Source organism: Labeo rohita, chromosome 16 (genome assembly GCF_022985175.1).
Source record: "Labeo rohita strain BAU-BD-2019 chromosome 16, IGBB_LRoh.1.0, whole genome shotgun sequence".
Lineage (NCBI taxonomy): Eukaryota > Metazoa > Chordata > Actinopteri > Cypriniformes > Cyprinidae > Labeo > Labeo rohita.
Window position 1 is genome coordinate 35,914,036 of NC_066884.1, and position 23,939 is coordinate 35,937,974.

Consider the following 23,939-nt stretch of genomic DNA (forward strand, 5'->3'; position numbering starts at 1 on the left):
TATCATTTTTATTATTTTTCTTATTTGTAATTTTTTTTTTGTTTGTTTATTTTAACTATTCTTGCAATGTCATAAAAACATCAAATTAACAAATATTTGTATGCATATATGTATAAAATATTTATACATTTCAAAATATTATTTGGTTTATGTTATATTGGCTTATTATTGTTTGGTGTAATATTGTTTTGGTTTGGTTGTCTTATCTGTGAAACAAAATCATTTCAAATAAACAATACTGAACTACCTTGCTTTCAAATATGAATAAGATTTTTAGGATTTTATTGAGACTTTATTTTAAGGTCCAATTCTCACTACTAACTAACTATTAACTACAACTTTTGCTTCAATAAACTCCTAATCTGCTGCTTATTAATAGTTAGTAAGGTAGTTAGGTTTGAGGTTTAAAGGGGTCATCGGATGCCCATTTTCCACAAGTTGATATGATTCTTTAGGGTTTTAATGAAAAGTCTATAATATATACTTTGGATAAAAATTCTCAATGGTTGTGTAAAACAATGCCCTTTTTACCTTGCCAAAATCAGCTCTGCAAAAATCATCCCATTCTGATGGATTGTTCATTTAAATACAAATGAGCTCTGCTCGCCCCGCCCCTCTCTTCTCTCTGTGGAGTGACGAGCCTTTTTATTTTAGCCGCATTTAGCCGCTAAACTTGCTAACTAGCATGTTATTAGAAAAGGTGATTGCGGAGATTCATAAAAAAAAACCCTTATACTCACTTCTGCTGTAGGTGAAGCTGGATCATGAATGATTTGTGCGAACATAGACGCATTTATGTAGATCGGGAGGCGCATTCCCTTCACAAACAAATGTAATCCACTGCATGTTCAGCAGCTCAGATGTCGGGAGTAAATGACGACCACTATGTTCATTATTACATCCAGCAACACAACACCTCAATCGCTCAATCAGAGATATTCTTGTCTAACTTACATCCCTGCTCCGGCATCGAAACAATGGAGGTCGGACTGTTACAGCTGATTTAGGGCGGGTCTAAGGTAAGAGCTCATGTCAATCAACTCGTGGGAGCGGCCTTTGTGGGTGTGACGGCACACCGACAGGCATCTGAGAATGGCTCGATTTGAAAAAGAGGATATTATTTTTACAGATTAATTAAAAACCACTGCATGGATTTTTATCATTATAGGGTAGATTTGTACGTACACTGCCAACACACATTAATGTTCAAACAACATGTAAAAGTGAACTTTGAATCCAATGACCCCTTTAAGGATTAAGTGATCTAAAATATGGTCAGAATAAGGCATAAATATGTGCTTTGTACGTACTAAAAACGGCCAATATGCTATTAATATGCATAATAATAAGCAACTAGGTAATAGTGAGAATTGCTCCCTAAACTGTTACCAAGCTTTCTATATTTCAGAATTTAAAAATATTTTCCTGAGTGTATTCATTGTATGAATTAAACATTTTAATGAGCATCATGTCATTGACTTTAAAGTTAGAAGTGTCTAAATATTTTTTGGGGCAACTGTACATGCAATGACAAATGCACAGAAGAGGCTGAAGAGCTCTTACAGAAATCCTTGATGCTGGAGTACAGCATGCTGGGAAATTGTTTAATGAGGTGTCTATAGTATATGCGTAAAACACTGGAAAATAACTAGAGCGGTGAACTTCATAAACATCCCTGATGCATACACTGTAGATTCTCCTTAAGGAATTCAAACACATACACACACACACAATGTAATGACACTGCTGTCTCTGCTGGATAAAACCCAAATGCATTCTGAACTAAAGACTGAAATACTCTCTTCACATGCACACACACACACACACACACACACACACACACACACAAAGAAGCATCTTCTCACCTATTACAGTGTCCAGATGTCCATCAAACTCATTCTTTCCGGAGATCACCACTGGAACCTCGCGGCCGGTAAACACGTTGAGTGCCGTAACTTCAGTCAGGCTATCTGTGCATACAGAGGTCAAAGGTCTATCAACCAGCACTGGTAACTAAGGCTAAATCTAATATCTCATTAGCAGAAATCTGTCCTCTTCCAAAGCCTTTGGGCTCCACAGTTATTTCACAGTTTGGTGCGTGACTACAAAATCAACAACTGGCAACCACACCTACACACCACAAAAACAGTATTTAAATGCTTTTGTAGATCATCATTACATGTATGCAGTCATTCCTTACTGTCACTTTGCATTCTTCATGTATATAACTTTATTAAATATAAGCTGGTGATGCAACGAAATTTCAGCAGTTCAAAAATTTCATCTAAAACAGCAATTTTCAAATTTGAGGCAGTTTTTTCTTTTTTTAAACACAGCAGAATGTAATATTGTTAAATAATACTACAATTTAAATTAATTGTGTTCTATTTTGAATCTATTTTAAAATGTAAATAATTTCTGAGCACTGATGATTAAATACATCTGATTAATTACTTGATTATTAAATAAACAATTTTCAGTTATAGTTTTGGAAAACTTTAATTTCAATTTCAGTATTTGTAAAAAAAAAAAAAATTAATTTGGTGCACCACTAATAAAGCTTTAAAAGTGCTGATGGAATATGTTTCACTATTAAACCCTACAGAACTCCTTTAGTCTCCAAAGGAGATGTTCCTGAGAGAATTACTTCTTAATCATCTAATATCTGTGCCTTCAGGAGTGTTTGTGATTGTGTGTGTGTTTCTCACTTGTGCCGGGTCTCAGGGCTCTGAGCAGAGCTGTTTTGAGGGCACTGGAGCCGTGCAACAGCCGGTGGGAGGGCAGGACTGAGACATAGGCCGCTCCGAACACGGCTTCTGGAGAACAGGTGTATGCAGACAACACCTCCCCTGAGTCACGACCATCCACCTGACAAACAGAGAAACAGAGATGAAACAGATATACCGATTCTGGCAAACGGACACTCTCTGTGCTGGAAATCAAATGATGATTTTAATAAGCACAAATGTCCTCCCACAACAGAAAACACAACAGACTCGAAGAAACAAAGCTGTACACACAGTACACAGCCTGCAGCCAAGCTCCGAATCCAACCTGATGAAATGCACTCGCTCATACGCCAGCACGGAAATTCATCATTTCATAGAAAGTGCTGTGTGAGAGCGGTTAGCAGTAAATACAGCTCTGAAAGAGCTGTGGAGCTGATAAAAGCCAAATCCTGTCTGGCTGCACAAGAGCTGTAAGGGTGTTTCATAGCATTCAGTACCTTCAATATGTGGTTAAAAAAGCAGCCTGAGCAGTCACCAATCCAGTTGGCCTGCATGCTTTTGACTCCGTACCATTCGGGGAGATCCGCCAAGGCATCCAGAAGAGGCTGCAAGACAGAATTCTGTATTAATTAACTACCAAATGAATACATAATTAAATAACAAAAAAAGAAACAAGCAATTAAAAAAAAAAATTATATATATATATATGTGCAAATATATTTATTTAAAGCATCCAGAAAAGGCTGAAATACAGAATTCTGTATTTATAACCACAAAAAAAAAAAAAAAAAAAAAAAAAAAAAAAAATTAAATACGGATAGATAGTAAAATAATATAAATAATATTAGATGTGAGTAAATTTATTTAATAGCAAAACTATCTAAATATACACTACCATTGTATGCTAAGATTTTTTTTAAAGTCTCTTATGTTCGACAAGGCTGCATTTATTTGATACAGTAAAAAGTTAAACTGTACATATTGTAAAATGTAATTTATTCCTGTGATCAAAGCTGAATTTTCAGCATCGACACTCCAGACTTCAGTGTCACATGATCCTTCGGAAATCTTTTTTGCTGCTGAAGAAACATTTCTGATTATCATCCATTTTGAAACATCATACATCTTTTTTTCAGGATTCTTGGACCACAAAACCAGTCTTAAGTAGCACAGGTATATTTGTAGCAATAGCCAACAATACATTGTATGGGTCAAAATTATCGATTTTTCTTTTATGCCAAAAAGTATTAGGATATTAAGTAAAGATCATGTTCCATGAAGATATTTTGTAAATTTCCTACCGTAAATGTATCAAAACTTCATTTTTGATTAGTAATATTCATTGCTACAAACTTATCTCAATATTTAGAATTTTTTTGCACCCTCAGATTTCAGATTTTCAAATAGTTGTATCTCTGCAAAATACTGCCCTATACGTCAGTGGAAAGCTTATTTATTCAGCTTTCAGACGATGTATAAATCTCAATTTAAAAAAATTGACCCTTATGACTGGTTTTGTGGTCCAGGGTCACATGTGTCTTTACTGTCACTTTTAAACAATGTAATACATCCTAGTTGAATAAAAAAAAATGTTATTCAAACCCCAACGTTTTTGTACAAGTAAATATATTACCTATTTCTGGTTTGCCAACTAAAATGCTTTTAAACAAAGCCAAATCAGGAACAGCATCAGCAGTGGCGTTATTGAATGAATGAATGTTTTAAATAAATTGGTTGAGTGAATAATTCAGTGACTCACTGATTTTCTTTACAATCCAGGAAAGTGTTCAGCAGTGCACCGTTTGTGGTCACTATTTGCAATAATCTCTCCTAAGCAGTCATGGTTTAGCGTGAGTAGGTTATTCCCTGATTGTAGATGCTGCGACTACATCATTTAGCAGCAGGGTTGCCAGGTTTTCACAACAAAACCCGCCAAATTGCTACTCAAAACTATCCCAAAAGCAGCCCAATCATGTTTTGAGGGGGGTCCCCCATTAAAAATCATATTCTGGGGGGGTAAAATGCAAGATTTTTTGGCGGGGTTCCCCTTGTAAAATTTGCATCGCAGGGTATAAATATTACGTTATTGGGGTCACTTCAACCGCAGTCATGAAAACAACCAGCGACAACAGTCTTAAAGTAGCCCTCCCGCCCTCCCAAAAAAAAAAGCTTTAGCAAAGCTTTACGCAGGATGCATACTTATGGGGAGTCCTGTGCAATCACCATTGAGATGAATGGGAATGCTAATGGACAATTTTCTCCAAATATATAAACTTTCTTGATCTCTCCATGCTGATGTCATGTAGTCACAACTGTTTTTTTACTGGCATAAAACAAGTGACTGCCTTCACATTATGAGTAAAGAACGAGGCTTAAAGCAAACCTTATAAACTTCCCATAATCTCAGCACACACACACACAGACTCAGGCTGAGAAAAGAAACTCTTAGGGGTGAGGGAGAAAGAATGAGGCGGACGATGGAAAAGAGGAAGCTATGCATAATAACGAAGGTTCAGGCCAAAAGGCTCAGCTGGGCTGCTGAGCACTGAAAAGATGGGATATGAAAAGCTAACGGTTGGGTTTTGACATCTCGCTCCTCTCTGTCACTAGCCATTAACGGTCTCACTCAGAAGAGGCTTCGTTCCCTGAGCGCAAAACAAATAGAAAATAATTGAAGGGCCCCAAATGTTGTCTGTTTCCTCAGCGCTCCACTCATTAGCGACTCGGACGCGCTCGCAGGAAGGAAATTTCACACTTGCATGAAGAGGCGGAAGGGGGTAGAGATGTGGCTGTCTCATTTAAGAGCGCTCCAATCACTGTATTCAAATCTTCAACTCATTTGAGCAGAGCGCTCAACAAAATGAGTTCTGAACAAGACAATGCGAGCAATTTTTGAAACGTGTAAAGGTCATGAGTGTCATTCTTTCAGCTGAAACGCTTTCTTCCACTTTGATGTCTAGGGAGAACTATACTTTTCCATTAAGGAGTAATATTTCCCCACTGGAAGTGATTTCAGGAGAAACTGTAAGGGACAATTATTATAATTACCCTATTTATTAAATATTATAAATTCTCTTATGGGATTTTATGTCAAATAAGATTTAACAAATTACTTCAATAAATCACACTACAGACTGTTACCAACCAAATTCTGTCAACAAAAGCCATCTTTACACTGCAAAGGTAGAACAGAACCTGACATGGCATTTATGTTTATTTTAGGACTGTTGATTTAACATGCTAATTTGGTTAGATTAAGTATGGAAAACTGTGTTGAAATTATTAATGCGTTCACTGCACCCCGTCCAACAAGGCATGTCGGTATCATATCAGCGTCGGCTATCGGGTAAATTAGTAATAAAATATCAGCATATTGGATATTGACAAACTTTTGAACCGTGAGGTCTAGAAGCAAAATTCTTTTTTCCTCTGATTCCTTGGCTCATGCCAAGTCAAATGCATACCAAAATTTACATTTCTACGGGTCAAGATTTTTCACAATTTTGCAAAAAATTTCAAACTTTTGTCTTTGTCCGATTTTCACCAAAATTGGTTAGATCATTATCAATGCTGGCAAAAAGTTTTCAAAAGCTTTTTGATATACTAAAACATTTTCGTAAAGTGCATTAATTTGATGAAATTTGTGCAAAATGGACATGATATCTTTGCAATGCTTTAGCGGGTCCAGACCAAACTTGGTGTGTGTTATACCAAGCATGACCTGAGAGCACATGAGTAGTTTCAGGCAGAGCGCCTCCCACTGGTCAAAAGATTTGAAATTTGAAAAGAGTGATCTCACTACATTTGGAGTAGCATACCGAATCAATGTCAGCTATTTTGAGTTTGGAATTTTTAATTAGAATTTCAAATTTTGTAGTAAAATGCTGCATCTTTCAAATGGTTTAACGTATTGTTATGAATCTTGTTATGAAATTTGGCACACAGATAGAGGACAGTCTCATCATTAACCATAGCAAATTTGGAGTCTCTAACTCAAACTCTGTAGCGCCACCAACAGGCCAAATTAGCACATATCGCCACCTTGGAATTAAAAGGTTTCATCCACACTCCAAGCACTTCTGAGATATTGAGCTTCAAAATTTTTGCATTACATAGATTTCTGTAGATAGAACCCTTTTTGTTTTTTTAAAAATGCCCAAAATATACACAGCTTACAAAAGCCAAATCTCATAATGTAAATAAGTTGTCACAGAATAAGAATATGTGAATAACTTAAATTTTGACATTAAAGATTTTTCACAATTTTGAATTTTCTAAAATGTCTACTTTTTTTTTTTAACTCATCCTAGACACTGTCCATCCAATTTTCACCAAAACTGGCTCACATCATTTTCAGACAATTCTGGCAACAAGTTTTCAAAATCTTTTTGATATACCAAATCATTTCCATAAAGCGCTTTAATGAAATTGATGAAATTTGCACAAAATGGACATGAGGCTATATCTTCACAATGCTTTGGCGGATCAGACCAAACTTGGTGTGTGTTATACCAAGCATGACCTGAGGGCACATGAGTAGTTCCGGGCAGAGCGCCTCCCACTGGTCAAAAGATTTAAAAATGTTGACATTTGTGTTTATATTTTCTGAAGAGTTTAATAAAAAAAAAAGTAAGTGTGATCTTGTTACATTCGGAGTACATTCGAATTTTGTAGTAAAATGCTGCATTTTTCAAATGGTTTAACGTATTGTTATGAATCTTACAGAATCGCTTGTGAGAAAGTTATGAAGTTTGGCACACAGATAGACGACAGTCTCATCATTAACCATAGCAAATTTGGATTCTCTAACTCAAACTCTCTAGCGCCACATGCCAAACTGGTACATATCACTGACTTGGAATTATAAGGTTTCATCTGCATTCTGAGCACTTTTGATATATTTAACTTCAAATTTTTTGCGTTCTATAGATTTCTGTAGATAGAACCCTTTTTGTTTTCTAAAAAGGCCCAGAATGTACACAGCTTACAAAAGCAAAATCTCATAATGTAAATAAGTTGTCATAGAATACGTACATGTGAATAACTCAAATTTTGACAAAAATGTCAGATAGAACCTCAACCTCAATTCCAAGGCGGCAATATTTCTACTAATAACGTTTGAACCTAGGATCTAAGGGCAAAATTATTTTTTCTTCTGTTTCTGAAATAGCTACTTTTTTGAACTCCTCCTAGACAGTGTCTAATTTTCAACAGAACTGGCTCAGATCATCTTCAGACCATGCTGCCAAAACATTTTCATAAAGCGTGTTAACGAATTTGAAGTTTGTGCAAAAAAGGATAAGAGGCAATATTTCCACAACGCTTTAGCAGATTCTGACCAAACTTGGTATGTCTTATAACAAGCATGACCTGAGGGCACATAGGTAGTTTCAGCACAGCACCACCTACTGGTCCAAATATGTAAAATATTATAACTTCTGACAAGTTTGGCCAAAATTCATCAGTCTCATTAGATTTGGAACGGCATGTCAAATTGAACACTAATTGTTCTATGCTGGCCTTTTTGGGCATCATCCATTTTGAGTTTTGTAATAAAAAAATTCTGTATCAACAAATGTTTTTTAACAGGGGTCTCAAACCCTGCTCCTGAAGAGCTAACATACTTCAGAGTTCAGCTTCAACCCTAATCCAACACACCTGGATCAGCTAATCAAGGTGTTCAGGGCTACTTAATTACAGACAGGTGTGTTGAAGGAGGGTTGAAACTTAAGTCTGCAAGAAAGGTCTGCTCCTCAGAACCCTGGTCTTTACTGAGTAATTAAAGACAGCTCCTTAGCTCTAAATTTTACCTCTGTTTTGCTTTTTTAAAGGAGAAGTCCACTTCCAGAACAAAAATTTACAGATAATGTACTCACCCCCTTGTCATCTAAGATGTTCATGCCTTTCTTTCTTCAGCCGTAAAGAAATTATGTTTTTTGAGGAAAACATTTCAGCATTTTTCTCCATATAATGGACTGATATGGTGCCCCGATTTTGAACTTCCAAAATGCAGTTTAAATGCGGCTTCAAACGATCCCAAATGCGGTTGTAAACAATCCCAGCCGAGGAAGAAGGGTCTTATCTAGCGAAACAATTTAAAAAATATATATATATATACTTTACTCTCAAATGCTCATCTTGTCTAGCTCTCCCTGAACTCTGTGTATTCTGGTTCAAGACAGTTACGGTCACTCTTAAAAATAAAGGTGCTTTTCAATGCCATAGAAGAACCATCTTTGTCTAAATGGTTCCACAAAGAACCTTTGACCTTTAATTTCTGTTTCACAAAAGGTTCTTTGTGGTGAAAAAAGGTTCTTCAGATAATAAAAAGCTAAGAAAGAGATGGTGAAGAACCTTTTAAAGCACCTTTATTTTTAAGAGTGTATGTCAAAAAACTCTAACCATATTTTCTCCCTCAAAAATAATTTCAAAATCATCCTACATGGCTGCAGAAGTTACAACCCAGTCTTTGCAAAGTGAACACGCAAAAAAGATCAAACACCCTTAACAAAAAAGGTAAAACAGTGAACATGAGATGGGAGTTTTTCGACATACCCTAACTGTCACGAACCGGAACAAAAACAATTTAGGCAGAGCAAGACAAGGTGAGCGTTTCACATTAAAAAGTATATCAATTGTATTATTTTTATGAAAATAATCGATTGTTTCGCTAAATAAGACCCTTCTTTCTCAGCTGGGATCATTTACAACCGCATTTGGGATCATTTGAAGCCGCATTTAAACTACATTTTGGAAGTTCAAACCTGGGGCACCGTATCAGTCCATTATATGGTGAAAAATGCTGAAATGTTTCCCTCATAGAAACTTAATTTCTTTACAGGTGAAGATAGAAAGACATGAACATCTTGGATGATAAGGAGTGAGTACATTATATGTCAATTTTTGTTCTGGAAGTGGACTTCTCCTTTAATTGCTGCTTGCAGCTATATTTGTGTCCATTTTTTTTTACTCCTTATCTTGAATTTAGAAGACATTTTTGTTCATTTTGGTGGCATTTTTGCCCCAAGCCCTCCGTTCAATTCCGACCCTGGGTGTGGCAACCAGATTGTTATTGTTAAGCTGGCTAGTGGGAAGCAACCTGAAAAATACTTATTCTAATATTTCTAGAAAAATACCATAAGGCATGTTGAAACTAATGCTAAAACCACAGTTACAGTGACCCAAAAAATGTTCACCAAAATTATCCATGTAATTTGTGATTTTGATTCTCGCAGCCTGTAATGCAGGAGAGGATTTTATCAGCCAAACAGGCCTGCCAGCATTCAGTCTGCAAACACGCTTAGATCTGACTTGGACACACTGTGAGGTGTAAGAGGCAAACAAAACGCTCAAAGAGCCAAGAACAGCAGAAGAGCCAAACCAAAGGCTACATCTCTCTATTCAAACCTGTCCATGTTTTCAAATAAAACATGGTTCAACGAGGCTATAAGAACATTTCTGAAACCATATAGAGTCTCCATGGCAACGTACAAATCTAGGAAACAGTGGAAAACGTGATGCAAGGTAGCAAGTGTTTGGTGATCTGTTAGGAGACAAAACTATTTTGTTCTGGGTGGTTGTTTATTAGCCTACATCCTATAACAAGTCTCTATGAATGTCCCTCCTTCAGTGTACACTGTTAAGGTCACTAAGATTTTGGTGTGTGCTGCATTACAGTTTTTGCATGATGTGGCCGTAAAGAGATTTAAAGTAAAACAAATGTGAACAGCAAATCAGCATATTAGAATAACTTTTTTTAAGATCATGTAACACTGAAGACTGGACTAATGAAGCTGAAAATGTACACGATTAAATGACATTTGAACATACAGTACATTCACTTAGAAAGCATATTTTTACATTTTAATAGTGATAATGTTTCACAACATTTTACTGTATTTTTGTACAGATGTATTCATTTGTTCAAGGTGTAAGAAACATGTAACTTCCGGTTTCATCAAATGTAATTTTCTGACGTTTTAATGGACAGGACAGTTATTCAGATATGCACAAACACACACAAACACACACCTCCACTACTGAGAAAATTTCTGTGAATCACAGGAACATGCTGTGTCATTTCAACACATCCGACAGCCACAGAGAGTGAATCAACATACACATGTTTCAGTGAGCAGCTCTGAACTGATCTACAGCACCATCCCACACAAAACTGAACTGATCTGGAACTCTAAATAGGAAGAAAATAGACACAAACACAATGGAGACACCACTGACGTCCACAACATTTGCTGTTTAGCATGTTGCCAAGCTAAAGACACGTTGCTCCAAAAAGTTAGTTAATTAGATTAAGTTTGATGACATGCTTGATGGTTTGACAAATATGGAAGCAGATTAGACTCATTAAAAATTCACGCAAAAGACACGATGCACACATGCGTGTCCCAATTCACATGCATGAAACCCAATTCAAGTGCATGAAAAAAATATATATATATTTACAAAAAACAATTCACGTGCACAAAATAAGAATATAAATTCATAAAATACATTTCACAAATTGCAAAACAAAATTCACAGATTTACAACTGTGTACAACAATTTTGAATGTTTAAAAATCACGAGTGTATCACAGACTGTGACTGTGTGAATAGCCTTTTTTGCGTGTGTATTTTTTAGACTTGCGTGTGAGTTTTTGAGACTCTCCTGGCAGCGAACTCCTCCCACGCTGGTCACTCGTACTATTTAGCCAATCAGATTTGAGCCTGTTGATCAACCAATCATAACCCGCTGTGGGCATTCCTACCTCACGTTACGTCAGTGCGAGTCCATAGTTCCAGTTACGATTCAGCTGTTGATCGTCATTAAAGGTAACTAGCCTAGTAAAGGTGTATTGTTTTATACTGCATGCTTAATTAAAATTTCGAAGTAAAATCGGTCATTTAGACACACTCGTTAACGTGACCAGTGTAAGCCAGCAGCTGCTTAGTTCAGAGTGTATTATGTTTAAATATTTATCGATTGTTATGTTTATTTAATAAAGAATCATTAACATGGATACCATACCACATTAAGATATTAAGATCTGTCAGAGCAGAGCTTGTCTTGTGTCTCAAGTCCTGCGATGGCACGCGTTCAGCTGATGACGATGTAATAACATGCACACACTGTAAACCATGTACATTTAATTTGAGTTTGTTTATGCTGCAGCCTGCAGATATTATTTATTTCAGAATTGTGAGGCTGATGATGTACAACTAGCTGCTGAGACACCCATGACCCTGCTGCTCCTAATTCAACCTCTGCCACAAAGAAGTTTCATTTGGAACTGTAACTCTTTCAAAACAGTCATGCTGCAACCCATCCATTTTGACAGTTTCAAAAGTTTTTTAAGTCATGCATTATTACTACATTTCTTTTAGAATGGTACCCTTTGACTTTGTATTTGTTAAGGCTTAAATTTTGTTATGCATTGTTAAATGTTCTGGTTTTATGTCAGAATTAAAACATCCAAAACAAGTCGGAACTTGAACAAAGTTTACTTAATAACCTTTGCTGCATTTCTTTTTATGATCAGTCTGTCTCTGTCTGACCAGCATAAATTCCACAACTATTACCAAGCAAATACAATTGCTGCTAACCAACATCCTCTTGTGTATTGTAATCCCAAAGATTTTTACATCACAACTCAACATAAGATTAAACATGGTTAATCATAGTAATATAATATGAAAAAAAAGAATGTTGATTACATTAAGAAATGAATGCATAAAGGTAAAGTGCATAAAAGAGATAAAGATTAATGTGAATGACGAGGTCTGTAACTGTCATCCAGATGTTGTTCCAAAGTGTATAAATCCTGAGAAATGCAAGGAAAATGATTAGTGTGTTTTTATTAAACACTACATCCAGTTGCATAAATGGTTAGTGTTATTCATAAATGAGTTCTATTCATCATTACATAAAGCTATGATAATAAAGGCAGGGTCAGTGCTAGACTGGGCAGTGGCCACCCAGCGTTGCTAAACAAAAACATGGCAATGAACAGAATTCTTTCTTCATTTTGGCCGATATACAGGACATTGTGGCTAACACAAGAGAGCTGCATCTTTGGCAACACTATCTGTTTTCATAGCAGCCGCTGGCTTACACTGGTCACGTTAACGAGTGTGTCTAAACGATCGATTTTACCTTCAATTTTTAAGCATGCATGATAAAACAATACACCTTTACTAGGCTAGTTATCTTAAATGAGGCGATCAACAGCTGAATCGTAACTGGAACTATGGACTCGCGCTGACGTAACGTGAGGTAGGAACGCCCACAGCGGGTTATGATTGGTCGATCGACAGGCTCAAATCTGATTGGCTAAACAGTACGAGTGACCAGCGTGGGAGGAGTTCGCTGCCAGGAGAGTCTCAAAAACACACACGCAAGTCTAAAAAATACACACGCAAAAAAGGCTATTCACACAGTCACAGTCTGTGATACACTCGTGATTTTCAATCATTCAAAATTGTTGTACACAGTTGCAAAACTGTGAATTGTGTTTTGCAATTTGTGAAACGTATTTTATGAATTTATATTCTTATTTTGTGCACGTGAATTGGTTTTAGTGAATATATATATTTTTTTTTTCCATGCACGTGAATTGGGTTTCATGCATGTGAATTGGGACACGCATGTGTGCATCGTGTCTTTTGCGTGAATTACTAATGAGTCTAATCTGCTTCCATAGACAAAGCCTGGCCTAAGCTTGAGGTTGAAAGATTTGGGTATACTAGCACGTTTCAGTACATTGATAGCATGTTTCTATCATTTTCATGACATTTTAAAATCAAAAGTTGTAGCATGTTCAATACGTTTTGGACGTTCCTAGCACGTTTAAGCGCATTGCTAACATGTTTCTAGCATGTACATGACATTTTATCTTACTGCTAGCATGTTTTAGCACATTGTTAACATGTTTCTAACATGTTCATGATGATTCACCATGCTGCTAGCTTGTTTCAACACAATGCTAACATGTTTCTGTCGTGTTTATAACATTTTAACATGCTGCTAGCATGTTTTTATCAGGTTCATGACGTTTTAAAATCAAAAGTTGTAGCATGGTAATTACATTTTGGTATGTTTCTGGCATGTTTTAGCACATTGCTAACATGTTTCTATCATGTTCATGACATTTTATCTTGCTGCTAACATGTTTTAGCACATTGTTAACATGTTTCTAACATGTTCATAACTCTTAGCATGCTGCTAGCATGTTTTCTAGACAAAACTAACGTTTAAGCACATTGCTAACATGTTTCTAGCATGTTCATGACATTTTATCTTGCTGCTAGCATGTTTTAGCACATTGTTAACATGTTTTTTTTTTTACCATGTTCATGATGATTTAGCATGCTGCCAGCTTGTTTTAACACAATGCTAACATGTTTCTATCAGGTTCATGACTTTTTAAAATCAAACTTTATAGCATGGTAATTACATTTTGGATGTTTCTAGCATGTTTAAGCACATTGCTAACATGTTTATATTTGTTTATAACATTTTAACTCATGCTAACATGCTGCTAACATATTTCTATCATGTTCATGACGTTTTAGCATGCTGCTAGCATGTTTCAGCACACTGATAGCATTTTTCTAACATGCTCATGATGTTTTAAAATCAAAGGCTGTAGCATGGTAATTACATTTTGGTATGTTTCTGGCATGTTTAAGCACATTGCTAACATGTTTCTAGCATGTTCATGACATTTTATCTTGCTGCTAACATGTTTCTAACATGTTCATAAAGTGTTAACACGCTGCTAGCATGTTTCTAACATGTTCGTGATGTTTTAGCATGCTGCTAGCATCTTTTAGCACATTATGAACATATTAGAAACATGTTAACAATGTTTTAACACACCGCTAACATGTTTCATTACATTGCTAACATGTTTCTAACATGTTCATAATGTTTTAACACGCTGCTAGCATGTTTTAGCACATTGTTAACACGTTTCTAGCATGTTCATGACGTTTTAAATTCAAAAGCTGTAGCATGTTCATAAAAGTTTATCTTGCTGCCAGCATGTTACTAACTTGTTCATAACATGTTAACGCACTGCTAGCATGTTTTATTACATTGCTAGCATGTTTCTAACATGTTCATAATGTTTTAACACACTGCTTACATGTTTTGGCACATTGCTAGCATGTATCTAGCATGTTTATGATCTTTTAGCATGCTGCTAGCATCTTTTAACACATTGCTAACATGTTTCTATCATGTTCATAACATTTTAGCATGCTACTAGCATGTTTCAGCACACTGGTAGCATGTTTCTATCAAGTTCATTATCATGTTCACCACAATCAAAAGTTGTAGGATTGGTATGTTTCTGACATGTTTAAGCACATTTCTAACATGTGCCTAGCATGTTTATTACATTTTATCTTGCTGCTAGCATGGTTTAGCACATTGCTAGCATTTCTTACACGTTGGAGAAATACTTAGCCACCTTAAACTCTGTATCAAAATTGTTTCATTCATCAAACTGGATGTAAACCTTGCTTGTATTAATCATAGTTCATGTTAACTGAACTAATTGCATCTGTTAATATTAATAAATAAACCTGAGCTAACATGAACTAACAATGAACTGTTGTATTTTTACAAGTGTAAACAAAGACAAAAAAAAATACTGTAACAAAAGTATTGCTCATTATTACTTCATGCTAGTTAATGTATTAACTAATGTTAGCCAATTAAAGTGTTTCCATAGGATATAATATGTGACCCTGGATCACAAAACCAGTCATAAGGGTCAGTTTTTCCAAAATTGAGATTTATACATCATCTGAAAGTTTGTTCGGAAAGGACAACTATTTTAAAACCTGGAGTCTGAGGGTGCAAACAAATCAAAATATTGAGAAAACTGCCTTTAAAGTTGTCCAAATAAAGTTCTTAATGTATATTACTAATCAAAAATTAAGTTTTCATTTATTTACAGTAGGAATTTTACAAAATATCTTCATGGAACATGATCTTTACTTAATTTCCTAATGATTTTTGCCATAAAAGAAAAATCTATAATTCTGACCCACACAATGTATTTTTGTCTATTGCTACAAACTTACCACAGCGACTTAAGTTTTGTGGTCCAGGGTCACATATATTATTCAATATCTAACAATTATAAAATGTAAGGATCACTGAATGAACAAGCCTGCAAGTTATAGGTTATATAATAATAGCTTTTACACAATATAATAGCAGTACTGGACAAAAAAAAAAACATCTGTGAGTTCAGAGGTGCCACTTCTGTCCAGCAGGGCTCCGGCTCTCAGTCCCAGTACAATCAGAGGTGGAGGACCTGACAAACAAGCTGCCGTTCACACCTCACATGGAGTCAATCTGAACCAGGAGGAACAAGATCGATTCGTCCGCGACTACGCACTGCGGGAAATACCGGTGAATTACACAGGAGACGGGGCTCTATTCAATCAGCTCGCGAGGGAAGTGAAGCTGAGCAAGAACTAGAATGACCTCCTGATGATGCCGGTCAACTCTACCTCTTAAAACTGAGCTAATGCTGTCTTTTGGACAATAAAATATGGGTGCATCTTTGCTCTCTTTTTGCACTTAAAAACACTGCAAAAGTGACTGTTTACAGTCTTTCAACATCTTAAGTAATTTTCCTGCTCAAGCAAATATATACTGAATTTATATTTAAGAATGTTCAATTATTTGCACTGGAAAACAATAACACTAAGTAAGAAAATCTCTTTTGCAGCGAAGACAGGAAGCTTTATAGTGCAAATGCAACAAAATGAAAAGCAAAGGAAGTGCATTAGGCCTGTAATTGATGCATTATGTAATTTATCTATTTAGCTCTGCCACATAGAATGATGGAAAAGATTTGTCACACAGGAATCTTGGTTTATAAACTGTCTAAACGAGTTATATTTTCTGGTAAGCTTTACTGCTGTGCTTGATTAGCAGTACATGAAACGCAATTGCACAACCAACATTCACATTTTAAACTTAATTAAGTCCAATACCAGTTTGCTTCCAACATGATTTTTTAGCAGACGCCTCCACTGATAATTAGCACACTGTAGTGGTGTTCATGTACGGTCATCCTGTAAATATGACCATTTGGAAATGACTCGAGGACATCATAAGCCTCCAAATCTTCAGCACAGACAGGCCTCCTCCGTGAAATCTTGAGTGGTTACACTGATTTAGACGCACAGGACTTTTAACCAGTTATTGTGTGGGTGGAATATATTTTTTTAAATAGAGGAAGTATAATTAAGATGGAGAGCACTCTAGCTAGCAGCAGACATTGTACGATAACAAACTGCAGGCATGTTAGTGTGGATTCACAATGAAGCACTGTGCTGTAACTGAGCATCTGATTGTCAAATCTGAAAATCTCTTAAGAACATGCTGTTCTGGAATATTATGGTGGCTGTAAAATGACTGCAGACTGTAAAATTCAGATGTGTTAGAATGAAAAAAAAAAGTTTTATCTTTAATATCTCTAATAAATTGTAGGGATTTAATGACTCACTCAACTCAACGATGCAATACAATTTATGATACTGGTTTCACAAAGCAACTTTCTCATTTCAACATTTTTTAAAGTGTCCTTTTGTTATTTCTCAGGTAAAATGCATGAATTTCTTTGTGAAAATGGAATATCTTTTATGTCAAATAACAAAAATAAATTGACTTTGACACATCCCCAATAAATAAAAGAAAAAAAAGAAATCTCTTCATATAAAAAAATGTCTGTGCTCTTTCATGGCTTGGATTTTTTGGACATCTTTATTTATTTATTTGCTTGCCGTTTTTTAATAAATTGAGATTAATACATCATCTGAATGCTGTACAAACAATAAACAAATTTTCCACTGATGTGTGATTTGTTAGGATAGGAAAATATTCGGCCAAGATACAACTATTTGAAAACCTGGAATCTGAGAGTGAGAAAAAATAAATTAAAAAAATAAAAAATTAAGTTTTGATACATTTATGGTGGGAAATTCACAAAATATCTTCATGGAACACGATCTTTACTAGTGTTGGGTATCGAAAATCGATTCTAGTTCCAGAATCGGATACTTAAGGTCAGGAATCAGATACTTCTTTTGAAATTAAAATTTTGATTCCGCCTATTAATTCCTATGCGCGGTTCTTTTTTTTTCCTTTTCCATCTGTGAGGACCAAACCTACCAATCTGCCAGGACCTTGCTCGCTAATCTAAGCCCATAGCACTCCAAAGAATGGCTAGACTTGCGATCAGAAGTCGAAAAAGCAAAGTATAATATTTGTGATTAGCTAAACATGTTGCAATAGAGGTGTCACCACCAATATGACAAAGCGTTTAAATTTAACAGATCGTTAAAGATCACAAACACGATTCAAATACCAACGTGATTCTGTTCCTAAATTACAATGATTCATCTGCTTGATTCCTCAAACTTTCTTCCATCATACTAGTGTGATTTGAACATTCAAATCTGCGTTCGTGCTGCCACTGACCTAAAGAGAGCCACTGTCATGTAGACTATATGAATGATGTATGTGAACAGTTCAACCACACAGTTCATTATTTCTGTGTTACAAACATTAAAATAATCACAGAAGTATTGGGATAAATGTTTATAGTCCAGATATAAACTCTGATATGTACGGTAGAGATCAAAATAGAGTAAATCATCCTTTTGAAAGTTAATTTGGCAATTCAAATAATGTTAAAGATTTATCGCTTACGTCGTTATGGTAGTAGGTGGCGAAAGGAGGCTGTTAATAATGTATTTGTCTTTGATCATTCATTCAATAACACTGATTCATCCAGTAATGAACCAAATAAATCTTGAGTGATTCACTGAATCATTCACCTATAAATTAGGCCTACACGTGATTTTGTTTAGTTCACTGTAAAAAACAATTTGTTGAGTCAACTTAAAATAATCTGTTACCTGGTTGCCTTAAAATTTTAAGTTCAGTCAACTCAGAAAACGTTTATTCAACTTGAAATGTTAAGTTTTACTAAGTGACAACTTAGATACTTGAGTTGATTCAACTTAAATTTTTAAGGCAGTTGGGTTACTTACCTTGCTTTTAACAAACACAAATGTCTAAGTTGTCACTTAGTACAACTTAACATTTCAAGCTGACTAAACTAATTTGAGTTGACTGAACTTAAAATTTTAAGGTGGCAGGGTAACAAGGTATTTTAAGCTGACTCAACAGATAGTGTGTTTTGTTTTTTACAGTGTTGTCTATGGGTTTTTTTTCTTCAGAATCGTGAGAACCACAACTTCCATTAAAATCAGCAACAACAACATCAACACAATTTATTCAGAATCACACAGCTCTATTTTGCGAACAGCTCTAAAAAGTGAATTTTGTTTTTATGTAGCCTGTTGATTTTTGTTCATGGTATTCAGCTGCAACTAAATGTTTAGCAAAAAAAGAAACAATAAATATGCTTGATATTATCTTTTATTCACATCGGAATCGAAACTGGGAATCAAAAAAGAATTGGAACCGACAAGCGGAATCGGAATTGATAAAATTCTAACGATACCCATCCCTAATCTTTACTTAATATCATAATGATTTTTGGTATAACAGAAAAATCAATAATTTAGACCCACACAATGTATTGTTGGCTATTGCTACAAATATACCTGTGCTACTTATGTCTGATGTTTTGGTCCAGGGTCACATTTTAGAACAAAGCATACAATTTTGTTTTCAGTTGTAAAACATTCTTTTAAAGTATGACTGTATGTATGTTTGCAAGAAAATACTATTTCAGTTTTTCTACTGTCAAATTTAACCTAAATTCAATTCAATTCAATTCAATGTCTCTTGTCGGTTCTCTGAAATTATTTGAGAAATTTACTAGCAACTTCAACAATAACAACAGTAATAAAGACGATGATTTTGGAACCCGTCAAAGTTTCGTAAAAGACATGTATGTTTGAAGGATCTGGCTGCTTCAGGCTGTCGTACCTTGGCATAGTTGGTGGTTTTGATGAACCACTGCTTAAGGAGTTTCTGTTCCACAAGAGCTCCAGACCTCCACGAGCGACCGCTTTCATCCACCTGCTCGTCTGCCAGAACCGTCTGATCCACTGGGTCCCAGTTCACCAGCGCCTAAAAACGTATTTGAACATTTAAAATGTCTACATGTCACTGAATTAGAAATAAAAATGAAAGCAGGTAGAATCTGCAAATGCTACGGGATCTTTTCTCTTCATTAATGCTTACTTTTATTTCTTTTTGCTAAATGACTTTGATTCAGCTGGTTTCAGTGTGATTTTTAATGGATGTATGGAGCTGTTCTTGCAGAGGATCCACAGGATAGGATATAATCTATGAGAAATCATTCTAATGTGCTGATTTGCTGCTCAATAAACATTTCTTATTATTATCAATGTTGAAAACAGTTGTGCTGCTAAATATTTTTTCTGGAAACTGTAATACATTTTATTTTTTAGGGTTCTTAGAAAGTAATGATGAATAAAAAGTGCAAAAGAATTCGATGTAATGCATCATTGGTCATTTAACTTCTTTAAGAGGTCATCGGATGCCCATTTTCCACAAGTTTATTTGATTCTTTAGGTTCTTAATGAAAAGTCTGTAATATACTTTGGTTTAAAATTCTTAATAGTAGTCACATCATCTAAAACAACACCTTTTTTACCTTGCCAAAATGAGCTCTGCAAAAATCATCCCATTCTGAGGTGTTGTTCCTTTAAATGCAAATTAGCTCTGCTTGCCCCGCCCCTTTCTTCTCTCTGTGAAGTGACAAGCTTGTTTACTTTAACCGCATTTAGTGCATTTAGCTGCTAAACTTGCTAACTAGCACGTTATTAGGAAAGGAGATTGCAGAGGTTCATTAAAAAAACCTCTTACACTCACTTCTGCTGTAAGCGAAGCTGGATCACGAATGATTCGTGTGAACATAGACGATATATGTAGATCGGGAGGCGCGTTCCCTTCACAAACAGGCTCAGATGTCGGGAGTAAATGACGACCACTATGTTCATTATTGCATCCAGCAACACAACACCTCAATCGCTCAATCTGAGATATTCTTGTCTAACTTACATCCCTGCTCCAGCATCGAAACATGGAGGTCTGACTGTGACAGCTGATCTGAGGTAAAACGCTCATGTCAATCAACTATTGCGAGAGCGGCCTCTGTTAGTGTGATGCCACACCGACAGGCATCTGAGAATGGCTCGATTTGAAAAAGGGGATATTATTTTTACAGATTAATTAAAAATCACTGCATGGATTTTTATCATTATAGGGTTGAACACACATTAATGTTCAAACATGTTAAGGTGAATTTTGCATCCGATGACCCCTTTAAAAAAACAACAACTTTTGAACAGTAGTGCAGTTTAATCATTTACATTCAACATCTTTTGAAGTTAACTTATCTTTCTTATGTTTAGGTGAAAAACAGACTGATACATATGCTGATGATGTTCTCACCTCTTTCTGATAGGCCAGTCCAGCCTCAAACAGCTTAATGAACAGATACTGAGTCCACTTATAATAATCAGGCAGACATGTAGTGACCTCCTGAAAAAAAGGTTAGACAAGACCACATTCAAATGAAAGAAGGCAAATTTCACTTTAATATGTAAACGTCTGAAAAACATCCATACCATGAGTGGAAGGCAAAGCAAAAACTATCAGTGACAACATAGGATAATGAGGATAATGTAGATACTTTTCTGACACACATACACACAAACTGTATTTCTAAAAGTATATGTGACCTTGGAACACATAAGTGTCAATTTCTGAAATTGACATTTATACATCATCTGACAGCTGAATAAATAAGCTTTCCATTGATGTAAGGTTTGTTAGCTTTGTTTGGCCGAGATACAACTGTTTGAAAATCTGGAATCTAAGGGTCAATAAAATCACCTTTAAAGTTGCATATTACTAATCAGAAGTTTTGATATATTTATGGTAGGTAATTTACAAAATATCTTCATGGAACATGATCTTTACTTAATATCCTAATGATTTTTGGCATAAAATAAAAATCTATAATTTTGACCCATACAATGTATTTTTGGATTTTGCTACAAATATACCCGTGCCAAAGAAACCCTAAGGAAGTCAAATGTATTTTAGTATGACTGTAGAAACATCCACCCTCAGCTCGTGCTTCATGTGTCTTCTTTCTGTGAAAACGCTTCTGTTTTTTATAAAGTAAACATAAGAATAACTTTGACATTGTTACACATTTTTCACACTTACTGGACTGAAGCAACCGTAGGTTTATTTTTTTTTTTTTTAGAAAAATCAAGTTCAGATGTAAGTCTCAAATATGATCATTAGACTTTTGAGGAATATTTATTTGTTCATATCTCAATCATCTGTGTATTGCACTGCATTATACAGTAGTCAACATTTGAAGTGGATCTAAAAAGTTCATCAAAGTTGCCCTAAGACAAGAACGGGTATTGATTGTTTTGGTTTTAGGACAACTTTGATGAAAGGTTTTGATCCACTTTAAATGCTGACTACTGTATGTTTTGATAACAAAACTAAGCATTTAAATATCATCTTACTAAGACATATTATTGGCAGATATAGAGTGATGACTGACTTATAATTTCATATAACTAGTCTGCTGTACTGTTATAAAGATCTCATTAATGTACAGTAAAAATAATATCATCTTTTTTGGCCATATTGTTGCTCAGTTTGGGCCTTTGAATAAAACTGAGATGTATTTTTTTTTAGCTCCATATTCATACTATATGAGCCATAAAAGCCTGGTGTGTCAAATATGACATACTGTACAACCAAAAATGCACATTTTAGAATTTTTTCAAAATTTTTCAAACATTTCAATCCAAATAATAAAAATGCATAAATAATAAAATAATAAAATTTCAGGTTATAAAAAGTAAATAATTAAATTTCAGGTTAAACATTTTTTCTGTTATTCGATAAGTCAATTTCCATACATTGTTTTGTGTTATTTCATATTTTCAATGACTTCTCAATTATTGTAAAATTCTGAAAATAGTATAAAATTATATTTAATTATTTAAAACAATTATTACTGGTGGCTTCACAAAACATTACAAAATTAGCAATTAAACGAGTTTCCAGAAAGAAGCACACTCCACTCTGACGGTCAGCTCTCCGTCAGTCTGGTCTCTGTGCTAACGTGACTAAACTGAAGGCAATCTTGAGTAAAAGGCATCAGACAGCCAGAGCCTGAGCTTGTAGCACTTAACGAACTCTGAGAGCATGAAGAAGACACTCTCTGATCCAATTAGGCAAAACTGAACTCCAAGTGGCACGTCTGGCACAAACCCAGAGCTGCTCATCAGCTGGATATTACCACAGCTACAGTCCAACACCGTCCTGCTGCCAGAGATGACAGAAACACGGCCACGCACAGCACCCACAAAAAGCCTCCTAAAAGGCACTCTGGGTTTAAATGCACTACAAAGGAGAGAACTGTTTATGGACTATATATATAGTACTCAACATTTGAAGTGGATCAAAACCTTTCATCAAAGTTGTCCTAAAACCAAAACAATACCCGATCTTGGTTAACTTTGACTAACTTTTTTATATATAACTTTTATATATATATATAGGATGACAATTAGGTGTCTGTTTTATTTAAAGAACAGGGATCTAGTAAAGTCTGATCATGTCTGTGAAAGTGAATCATGGCACAAACAAAGGAGATCTCTGAGGACCTCAAAAAAAAAAAAAGAGTTGTTGTTGCTCATCAAGTTGGAAAAGGTAACAAAACCATCTCTAAAAAGAGTTTGGACTTCACAAATCCACAGTCAGACAGACTGTGTACAATGGAGGAAATTCTAGACTACAGTTACCCTCCCCAGAAGTGGTCAACCAACAAAGACCACTCCAAAGCAAAGCATGTATAATAGTTTCTGAGGTTGCAAATGAACGACCACGGTGTGCATAGCAGGGTTGCAAGGAGATTGATAAAGATCATGTGGACAAGTCAGAAGGCTATTGGAGAAATGTTTTGTGGACGGATGAGACCAAAAAATTATTTTTGGTTTAAATAAAAAGTGTTATGTTTGGAGAAAGAAAAACACTGCATTCCAGCATAAGAAGAACCTTATCCCATCTGTGAAACATGGCGGTGGTAGTATCATGGTTTGGGCCTGTTTTGCTGCATCTGGGCTGACTAGCCATCATTGATGGAAC

At 35.4% G+C, this 23,939-nt stretch overlaps 1 protein-coding gene across 1 annotated transcript in view; it reads right to left on the reverse strand.

The window, feature by feature from the left end:
• The window catches only part of lars2 (leucyl-tRNA synthetase 2, mitochondrial), a 97,311-nt gene that overhangs the window by 37,570 nt on the left and 35,802 nt on the right, over positions 1 to 23,939 (reverse strand). Inside the window, exons 6-10 of the mRNA XM_051132052.1 lie at positions 21,210 to 21,299; positions 19,716 to 19,859; positions 3,227 to 3,334; positions 2,709 to 2,868; positions 1,866 to 1,970 (exon numbers count right to left, since the gene is read on the reverse strand). Coding sequence (XP_050988009.1) covers positions 1,866 to 1,970; positions 2,709 to 2,868; positions 3,227 to 3,334; positions 19,716 to 19,859; positions 21,210 to 21,299 — 607 coding nt within the window. The remainder of the gene's footprint in view (positions 1 to 1,865; positions 1,971 to 2,708; positions 2,869 to 3,226; positions 3,335 to 19,715; positions 19,860 to 21,209; positions 21,300 to 23,939) is intronic.